This window comes from Capra hircus, chromosome 15 (genome assembly GCF_001704415.2).
Source record: "Capra hircus breed San Clemente chromosome 15, ASM170441v1, whole genome shotgun sequence".
NCBI classification, from domain to species: domain Eukaryota; kingdom Metazoa; phylum Chordata; class Mammalia; order Artiodactyla; family Bovidae; genus Capra; species Capra hircus.
The window spans coordinates 36,635,714-36,646,675 of record NC_030822.1 but is presented as its reverse complement, the minus strand read 5'-3'; the positions used below and the strand labels follow the sequence as shown (position 1 = coordinate 36,646,675).

Sequence of the window (10,962 nt, the reverse complement as noted above, 5' to 3'; positions counted from 1 at the left end):
TGACCCCAGAGACGGCAGCCCACCAGGCTCCCCCGTCCCTGGGATTCTCCAGGCAAGAACACTGGAGTGGGTTGCCATTTCCTTCTCCAATGCGTGAAAGTGAAAATGAAGTCACTCAGTCGTGTCTGACCCACAGCGACCCCATGGACTGCAGCCTTCCAGGCTCCTCTGTCCATGGGATTAAAGCAAAAGCATCAGTTCCTTTGCTTTTTAAAAAACAGACTTTATTTTTTAGGTCAGTTTTAGAGTTAATGAAAAAATGAGAAGCTATAGTACAGCATACGTGAACTGTGAACTTCCAGATGTTCAAGCTGGATTTAGAAAAGGCAGAGGAACCAGAGATCAAATTGCCAACATCCGCTGGATCATCGAAAAAGCAAGAGAGTTCCAGAAAATATCTACTTCTGTTTTATTGACTACGCCAAAGCCTTTGACTGTGGAGATTACAATAAACTGTGGAAAATTCTGAAACAGATGGGAATACCAGATCATCTGACCTGCTTTCCGAGAAATCTGTATGCAGGTCAAGAAGTAACAGTTAGAACTGGACATGGAACAACAGACTGGTTCCAAACTGGGAAAGTAATGCATCAAGGCTGTATATTGTCACCCTGCTTATTTAACTTATATGTGGTTCAAAATAGGAAAAGGAGTACGTCAGGGTGTATATTGCTACCCTGCTTATTTAACTTATATGCAGAATGTATCATGAGAAACACTGGGCTGGAGGAAGCACAAGCTGGAATCGAGATTGCCGGGAGAAATACCAATAACCTCAGATATGCAGATGATACCACCCTTATGGCAGAAAGTGAAGAGGAACTCAAAAGCCTCTTGATGAAAGTGAAAGAGTGGAGTGAAAAAGTTGGCTTAAAGCTCAACATTAAGAAAACTAAGATCATTCCATCACTTCATGGCAAATAGATGGGGAAACAATGGAAACAGTGTCAGACTTTATATTTTTGGGCTCCAAAATCAATGCAGATAGTGACTGCAGCTGGAGAAGGCAATGGCACCCCACTCTTGTACTCTTGCCTGGAGAATCCTAGGGACGGGGAGCCTGGTGGTGGGCTGCCATCTATGGGGTCGCACAACTGAAGTGACTTAGCAGCAGCAGCAGTGACTGCAGCCATGAAATTAAAAGATGCTTAGTCCTTGGAAGGAAACTTATGACCAGCCTAGACAGCATATTAAAAAGCAGAGACATTACTTTGCCAACAAACGTCCATCTAGTCAAGGCTATAGTTTTACAGTAGTCATGTATGGATATAAGAGTTGGAGTATAAAGAAAGCTGAGTGCTGAAGAATTGATGCTTTTGAACTGTGGTGTTGGAGAAGACTCTTGAGAGTCCCTTGGACAGCAAGGAGATCCAACCAGTCCATCCTAGAGGAAATCAGTTCTGAATATTCATTGGAAGGACTGATGCTGAAGCTGAAACTCCAATACTTTGGCCACTTGATGTGAAGAACTGACTCATTTGAAAAGACCCTGGTGCTGGGAATGATTGAAGATGGGAGGAGAAGGGGTGACCGAGGATGAAATGGTTGGATGGCATCACCGACTCGATGGACATGAATTTGAGTAGGCTCTGGGAGTTGGTGATGGACAGGGAAGCCTGGCATGCTACACAGTCCATGGGGTCCCAGAGTTGGATGTGACTGAGCGACTGAACTGAGCTGGTAGTACAGCGAATTCCCAGATACCTTCCCATAAACTTTTCCCATTATTGACCTTGTTTTTGTTCAGTTGCTTAGTTGTGTCTGACTCTTTGTGACCCATGGACTTCAGCAGCATGCCAGGCTATCCTGGTTTTCACTATCTCCCAGAGTTTGCTCAAACTCATGTCCATTGAGTCAGTGATGCCATCCAACCATCTCATCCTCCTTCACCCCCTTCTTCCCCTGCCCTCAATCTTTCCCAGCTATCAGGGTCTTTTCCAATGAACTGGCCCTTCACATCAGGTGGCCAGATTATTGGAGCTTCAACTTCAGCATTAGTCCTTCTTATGAATATTCAGGTCTGATTTCCTTGCAGATTGACTGGTTGGATCTCCTTGCTGTCCAAGGGACTCTCAAGAGTCTTCTCTAGCACCACAGTATGGAAGCATCAATTTTTTGGTGCTCAGCCTTCTTTATGGTCCAACTCTCATATCCATACATGACTGCTGGAAAAAAACATTACTTTATATGGATCTTTGTCAGCAAAGTGATGTCTCTGCTTTTTTATATGCTGTCTAGGTGTGTCATAGCATTTCTTCCAAGGATCAAGAGTCTTTTAATTTCATGGCTTCAGTCACTATCCACAGTCCATTGTTATTATTTACATTATTATGGCACAACTACTACAATTAAGAATATAAGAATGATACCTTATTATTAACTAAACTTTACACTTTGCTTGGATTTCCTTTTGTTTTTTATCCTTATTTTCTGATCCAGGAAAATTCTACTCAGGATACCATATTACATTAAGTTGTCATGTCTCCTTGGGCTCCTCCTGGCTGTTACAGTTTTTCAGATTTGTTTTTGAGGGCGTTTAAAGTTTTGAGGAGTAAAGGTTATACATTTTACAGGAAGCCCATGTATGAGAATTTGATAATTTTCTCCTGATGAGACTGAGATTATGGGTTTGAAGATCTTCTGATCATAAAGTGCTGTTTCCATCACATCATCTCAAGGGAACATACTGTCAACAGGATTTAACACTATTTATGTTAACCTTGATCACTTGGTTGAGGTTGTGTTGTCAGCAATTTCTTTTTTTCTACCAGCGATGGTAACCCACTCCAGTATTCTTGCCTGGAAAATCCCATGGATGGATGAAGCCTGGTAGGCTACAGTCCATGGGGTCGCAAAGAGTCGGACACGACCGAGCGACTTCACTTTCACTTTTCAGAGGAAGCCGCAATATTCCAATTTCCAGGTTCAGCGAATTGCTGCGCCAGCCTGAAGACGGTATTGACTGTGTAAACTGCGCCTCCTAGTGCTGAATGGCAGTAATATCCTCAGCTGACCTGTGCGTGCATGCGTGCGTGCAGTTACCAGTCGTGTCTGACTGACTCTCTGTGACCCTGTGGACTGTAGCCCACCAGGCTCCTCTGTGCATGGGATTCTGACCCATTCTGTGATAAATGAATTAGACCTGTGGTTCTGACTGAAGATAGAAATTAATGTTATTCAGTAATTTTTCTTTTTAGCTTAAATAATACATAGTCAGTTTCTGTTACTTGCAACTAAAAACCCTGACTGATACATCATCTTTATTATAATTCTTTAGAAGCTTCTTGGTCCTTTATCCCCATCTCCCTCCATAGCAGGAGAGGTAGTAGTTTTCATTGGTAATGTGAAAAAGCCCCACAGACGTCTATTTGAATGGGATGGAGATGATTCTGTCTGAGCTTTAGTTATCCATTGCCGCATAACAAGCCATCTCAAAACTTAGTGTCTTAAAGCAGCAGTCATTTTATTTGCTCAGGATTCTGCGGTTTCACAATTTGGAAAGTGGAGATGACAACTATTGGCAACGACAATATTTAAGATATGACCACGGTTGAAATCATTGAAGGAATGAAGATCAAAGAATTATGAGAATGCAAAGTATCTGAATATTTAATTCTGTGTGAAAATTAAAGTAACCAAGAGCTTTTAAAAGAGCAGTGTGTTAGGGAAAGTGGCAGTGAGTAAGGGGTTAAAGTCTGAAGGAAAAGGGAAGGGGCCTAGAAATGTTAAAAAAATAAAAGAAAAAAAAGGAAAATTAAAAGTCCACAATCCCACTCTCACAGTCATATCTTATTTCTTCCTTCGCGTTCATGGTGAAACTTCTCCAAATTAGTGTTTGCATTTTCTGCATACATTTTCTGTTTTTTTTTTTCTTTTTTCTCCAGTTACTGAATTAGATTTCATCTGGATCATCACTGGCAGCCAAGTTACAAACTTCAACTATGAATTTTTTGTCCTTTTCTATATCACCTCAATTATCACAAGCTTGAATAGGGGTTTTCTCTGATCCTTACTCTCCAGTTAGAGTTTGTCTATTCTAGTAATTTTAAAAGGAAAATGACAAATGCAAACGTGTATGAAAACACATTATGTGTCAGTCATTTCTTTGGGTGTATTGCACACACTCAGAGTTGGATAACATAAAATGAAATAAGAGCTCAATAAATGATTTTAAAATGATTTCATGGATACATGAATGAAAGAAATAAGAACTTTAGGTACTAGATATCTCCTCAATGGGGAGATATTCTACTGCAAAATCAATCTGAGGCATGTTGTTCCTGATCCATGTTTATGGTAACTGTGGAATGGTTACCATGGAAACTCCTCTAAATGTGTAACTGATTAAAGTTTGGGTAAAAGAGCCAAGCAGTTGTCAGCCAGTTTATTTGGATTAAGATTTCATGAGAACCTGAAGTGAACTCCAGAATTCTAGAGAAGATGAGCCACGGTGAGATGTAGTTAGAGACAGCTAAGCTTATGGAGGTACCAGCCTAGAGTTGGTAAACTCCAATTTCTAAAATTCTATTTTACTTTCAGAAGAGATATTCATTGGGTAACTTGGGATCATTCAAAGGAAGATGATCTGAATGAATATAGGGTATCAAAGAATGTTAGACAGAGGAATTTTAAAAGAACAAGTGGGTGATTGGCTGTGAGAAATGAATTTGGGTAGATGTAGAAATTGACTTCAGTGAATTTTAGTATAGAAGGATAATGAAAAATTATTCTAGGAGTAAAAGTAGTGAGAGTTGGTTGAAAATATAGGAAAACTGAAGGAAGATTTTTCTAATAGTAAAAAACTGTCTATATATGAAAGGGAATGATCCTAGAGCATACGGAGCTAGCTATATCATTCTTGTTTAGACAGATGACGTACAATTAATAGAAATATTATAGAGTAGTTTAAGCCTCAGACATATGTTTGGATTAGATGACTGTATTCCCTTTTTACTCTGATAATCTGTGGTTGATGAACTTTGGGGTGATGAAATAAATTTTCTGGAGCTTTCAGAAAAGAACATCATGAGCTAGGAAGCAGTGTTGCCTCTGGAACCTTTTTGCAACTGGAATGCTCTGGGCCGTGAATGATCCCAGTATTAAAAGACTCTTCCAAACATGTTGATTGTTTTGATCAGACTATTCCTAGGTTTGTATGACTGGGACATCCAAACTTGAAATGTCTTTGATGTTAAAATAATGTATTCGACTCATGTTAGATATTATCTCAGGATAATCCTGTTTAAACCTTGTAGATTCAATAGTGACTATGCTTCAAACACGTCCATGTTAACTGAATTAACCAAAAGCACCTTCAAAATAGCACTTAATCCTTTTCATAATCAAGAAGTAACCTAACTTTTCATCCTTTATTTCTTCCCTTTGTTTATAGGCACAGTTTCTGAAATGTGTTCCTTACTTTTATCCTTCTTCCTGAAATGACCTAATTCATAACTGCTGACTGTTCTTCTTTTAAGGATGTTACCATGCCTCCAAAAGTCAAACCTAAAGGTCACTGTCTCTGAGAAAAGGACTTTCTTCCAGCCAGTTTCTTGAGAGCTCCTTTGACATCCTTGTTTCTCAGGCTATAAATTATGGGATTCAACATTGGAGTCACCACCGTATAGAACACAGATATCATTTTATCCCGCTCTTTTACGGTCTTGGAATTTGGCCGCATGTAGGTGAATATTCCTGATCCATAGAAGAGGACAACAACAATGAGGTGGGAGCCACAGGTAGAAAAAGCCTTGAGCTGCCCCTCCCCCGCCTGCATCTGGATCACAGTGGAGATGATATTCCAGTAGGAGACCAGGATTAGGGAGACAGGAGCTAGGAGGATGACCACACCCATTGCAAAGATGGCCATTTCTGTTCTGTAAGTATCTGCTGAAGCCAGCTTCAGGAGGGCAGGGGGTTCACAAAAGTAGTGATTGATGATGTTCTGTCCTTGATAAGGAAGTTGGAAAGTAAACGTGGTGTCTACCAGAGACACTACTGCACCACTGGCCCAGGACCCTATGGCCAACCGGAGACACACTTGTGGGGTCATGATGGTGGAGTAGTGCAGGGGCTTGCAGACCGCCACATACCGGTCATAGGACATCACTGCCAGAAGTGCACATTCTGTACACCCAACCAGAAGGAAGACAATGACCTGTGTCATACACCCCACAAAAGAAATAGTTTTATTCTTCACCAGGAAGTGGACCAACACTTGAGGGACAATGCTAGTAGAGAAACAGAGATCTGCAAAAGAGAGGTTTCTAAGAAAAAAGTACATGGGGGTGTGAAGTCGAGAATCCATGAAGATGAGAATGATGATAAGCAGGTTTCCAAGCACAGTTAACAGATAAATGATGAGAAAAAGAATGAACAGCAGGATCTGGATCTGTGAGTCCTGTGAAAGGCCAAGGAAGATAAATTCTGCCACAAAAGTGTGGTTATCTTCTCCCATTGAGGTTTATGCTTGTTTCCCTGTTTGGCACAAACAAAAATAACAAACTTTGGGTTTATGATATTGGGCTTCCTGGGTAGCTCAGTGGTAAAGAATCTGCCTGCCATGCAGGAGACGCAGTTTCAATACCTGGGTGGGGAAGATGCCTTGGAGAAGGAAATGGTAACCTACCCCAGTATTCCTGCCTGGGAAATCCCATGGACAGAAAGAGCCTGACAGGCTATTATCCATGAGGTTGCAAACAGTTGGACTGACTTAAAACAACAACCTGTAGAAAAGGCTCATTTAAAGCTCAGTTTAAAAACCTAATTGGATATTTCTAGCTTTCTGCTATCCAACTTGTTCTAATTGATACTAAGTAGAGTATTTTATTCTTATTAGTTGGCTATAATTTAAATTCACTTTATTTTTTTCCCCAAATCTCCCTCCCCAGTACCACTTATTTACAGATAAAATACGATGTTGTTAAAACCTTCTTGGGTTTTGTATGTTCTGATATGAGGGTGTTAAAGTTCATGTGAACTTTACTAAATGGCTATACGCAGATTGTTAGGAAATGACTGTATAGACTGTTAACGATTATCACCGTGTGTAACAAATGTGCCAATACACTATACAAATGTGTTCAAAACACTACATGTTAAATTATAACATATGCTTGAAAAACATGAAACAGTTTCAGGCATCAAGTTTAATTAAATCTCTTAAAAAACAGCAAACTTTTCTTGGGTTTAAAAATAAAGCCTTAGCATATTAACACTAAGGACAATTCTGTTTGGATTAAAGAATAAAATCGTAAAAGTAAAACAACACAAAAAAGGAAAAATAGGTTAAAGTTGTGAAATATGATTAGGATTAGACTTGAAAATCACAACAGCTTTCTAAGAAACCTTGAAGGAAAAGTGTAGAATTTACAACATAAATGAGATAATAATATCGTGAATAAAATTAAACTACAAACTGAGAAAAATATTTGAGGGAGATTTCAGAAAAAACTTAAAATAGTTTATTACATTAGGATTCTATGTAAAACACTATGAAAATTGTTGAGTCTAAGAAATAATGGATCAAGGACATGAACAGACTATTTACAAAGAAAAAAATGCAAATACTAACCATAAGAAAAACCTTCAATATTATTATGACTAAGTACAATCACAACAATGAGAGATACAGCTTTTACCTGGGAAATTAGCTAAGGTTTTAATAGAAAAAGTCACAACAAAAAATAATAACCAGTATTTTATTGAGCAAAACACATATCAGGCATTCCTTTAAGGGTTTTGTTTGATAAAATTGTCCTAATAACATCTTGAAGTAGACACTGTCTTATTTTGTAGATGAGAAAACTGAGGCACAAAGAGGTTAAATCACCCAATTAATAAATGTCAGAATTCATTAGCTGTATGACAGAAATGCAGAGAAAAAGGCATTTTTGTACAATGTAAGTAGGAAATTTAATGTATTTCTGAGAAACAATTTTGTTAAATACATTAAATGACTCAAATACTCGTATGCTTTGACCCAGTTCTCAGTAGCATGGGTAAGGAAGAAACTGTTTTTTACTAGTCTTTTCTCCCCAGGAGGAGTAAAAATCTGATTTGTAACATGAGGATGTTGATTGGTCCCTGTTTACTACTAGGTAGAGTTATTGTGCTTTAAAAGGCCATGCTCATTTCTATTTTTTCTCTTCTTCCAAAGAGAGGACTGTTAATGTCCCTTAATGGACCTTGAACAAGGTTGTGCTTTAGAACTTTACTTGCTCTATTCGCTCATTTTTGACTAGTTCCTTGGTGTACTCATCATCACTTTGCCAGCCAGAAAGCAATATTATGATACAATATGGATTTAAGCCATAAGGGAAGTTTAAAGAACTTTAGACTAGATCATGTAGCCCAATCCATGCTCTTCAGAGCTCTGAACTTCAGTGGCATTAGGGACTAGCCTGATTAATAAAAAGTGGCATCTTAGTTTTCATTAATTCATATTTCTTTTATAGAATTCTAAGGGGAGGAATGATTTGGAATAGAGTAGTATTAAGGGCTCCTGCTTCACTGGTGGCTCAGAGGTTAAAGCGTCTGCCTGCAATGCGGGAGACATGGGTTCGATTCCTGGGTCAGGAAGATCCCCTGGAGAAGGAAATGGCAACCCACTCCAGTATTCTTGCCTGGAGAACCCCATGGACGGAGGAGCCTGGTGGGCTACAGTCCACGGGGTCGCAAAGAGTCGGACACGACTTCATTTTCACTTTCACTAAGCCTAATTTATTCTAACACCCCCAAACATTATTCCAATTTCTAAATCCAACTCTAGGAATCCATTCTAAATAAATACTCTAAATTTCAGAAAATATTCACAAGAAAGTACATTCTTATATCATATAGTGAAATAATGGTTAGAAACACATTCAGACCAATGCAATGTAATTTAGCAATCAATGCAAAGAAATAGAGGAAAACAACAGAATGGGAAAGACTAGAGATTTCTTCAGGAAAATTGGAGATACCAAGGGAACATTTCATGCAAAGATGGGCTTGATAAAGGACAAAAATGGTATGGACCTAACAGAAGCAGAAGATATTAAAAAGAGGTGGCAAGAATACACGGAAGAACTGTACAGAAAAGATCTTCATGACCCAGATAATCATGATGATGTGATCACTAATCTAGAGCCAGACATCTTGGAATCTGAAGTCACGTGGGCCTTAGAAAGCATCACTACGAACAAAGCTAGTGGAGGTGATGGAATTCCAGTTGAGCTGTTTCAAATCCTGAAAGATGATGCTGTCAAAGTGCTGCACTCAATATGCCAGCAAATTTGGAAAATTCAGCAGTGGCCACAGGACTGGAAAAGGTCAGTTTTCATTCCAGTTCCAAAGAAAGGCAATGCCAAAGAATGCTCAAACTACTGCACGATTGCACTCATCTCACATGCTAGTAAAGTAATGCTCAAAATTCTCCAAGCCAGGCTTCAGCAATACGTGAACCGTGAACTCCCTGATGTTCAAGCTGGTTTTAGAAAAGGCAGAGGAACCAGAGATCAAATTGCCAACATCCGCTGGATCATCGAAAAAGCAAGAGAGTTCCAGAAAAACATCTATTTCTGCTTTATTGACTATGCCAAAGCCTTTGACTGTGTGGATCACAATAAATTGGAAAATTCTGAAAGAGATGGGAATCCCAGACCACCTGACCTGCCTCTTGAGAAATCTGTATGCAGGTCAGGAAGCAACAGTTAGAACTGGACATGGAACAACAGACTGGTTCCAAATAGGAAAAGGAGTACGTCAAGGCTGTATATTGTCGCCCTGCTTGTTTAACCTCTATGCAGAGTACATCATGAGAAATGCTGGACTGGAAGAAACACAAGCTGGAATCAAGATTGCCGGAAGAAATATCAAGAACCTCAGATATGAAGATGACACCACCCTAATGGCAGAAAGTGAAGAGGAGCTAAAAAGCCTCTTGATGAAAGTGAAAGAGGAGAGTGAAAAAGTTGGCTTGAAGCACAACATTTAGAAAACGAAGATCATGGCATCTGGTCCCATCACTTCATGGGAAATAGATGGGCAAACAGAAACAGTGTCAGACTTCAATTTTTGGGCTCCAAAATCACTGCAGATGGTGACTGCAGCCATGAAATTAAAAGACACTTACTCCTTGGAATAAAAGTTATGACCAACCTAGATAGCATATTCAAAAGCAGAGACATTACTTTGCCGACTAAGGTCCGTCTAGTCAAGGCTATGGTTTTTCCTGTGGTCATGTATGGATGTGAGAGTTGGACTGTGAAGAAGGCTGAGCGCCTAAGAATTGATGCTTTTGAACTGTGGTGTTGGAGAAGACTCTTGAGAGTCCCTTGGACTGCAAGGAGATCCAACCAGTCCATTCTGAAGGAGATCAGCCGTGGGATTTCTTTGGAAGGAATGATGCTAAAGCTGAAACTCCAGTACTTTGGCCACCTCATGCGAAGAGTTGACTCACTGGAAAAGACTCTGATGCTGGTAGCGATTGGGGGCAGGAGGAGAAGGGGACGACCGAGGATGAGATGGCTGGATGGCATCATGGACTCGATGATTCATGGGGTCGCAAAGAGTTGGACATGACTGAGCGACTGAACTGAACTGAACAGAAAATAAACCCCCACATATATGGTTAATAAGGTGTCAAGAACATATAATGGGGAAAGGATAGTCTCTTCAATGAATGTTGTTGGGAAAACTGGATACTTACACACCAAGGAATGAAACTGGACCCTTATCTCACATTATATAAAATTAACTCAAAATAAAGACTTAACTCCTATAAGAAAATATGGGGGAAAACCTCTGCCAACGTCTGCTGGATCATCGACAAAGCAAGAGAGTTCCAGAAAAACATCGATTTCTGCTTTATTGACTATGCCAAAGCCTTTGACTGTGGGGATCACAACAAACTGTGGAAAATTCTTCAAGAGATGGGAATCCCAGACCACCTGACCTGCCTGAATGATTCCTTGAATATGA

General features: G+C 39.7%; 1 protein-coding gene across 1 annotated transcript; it reads right to left on the bottom strand.

Moving 5' to 3' along the window:
- On the bottom strand, positions 5,513-6,499 carry LOC102189694 (olfactory receptor 2D3). Its single transcript, XM_005689734.2, has one exon. It carries the CDS (start codon positions 6,455-6,457, stop codon positions 5,513-5,515), a length of 945 nt encoding a protein of 314 aa, XP_005689791.1. The 5' UTR covers positions 6,458-6,499.

Bases quoted from the DNA above. Each gene is read 5' to 3' on its own strand.
- LOC102189694 (XM_005689734.2), bottom strand. From the start codon at position 6,457: ATGGGAGAAGATAACCACACTTTTGTGGCAGAATTTATCTTCCTTGGC.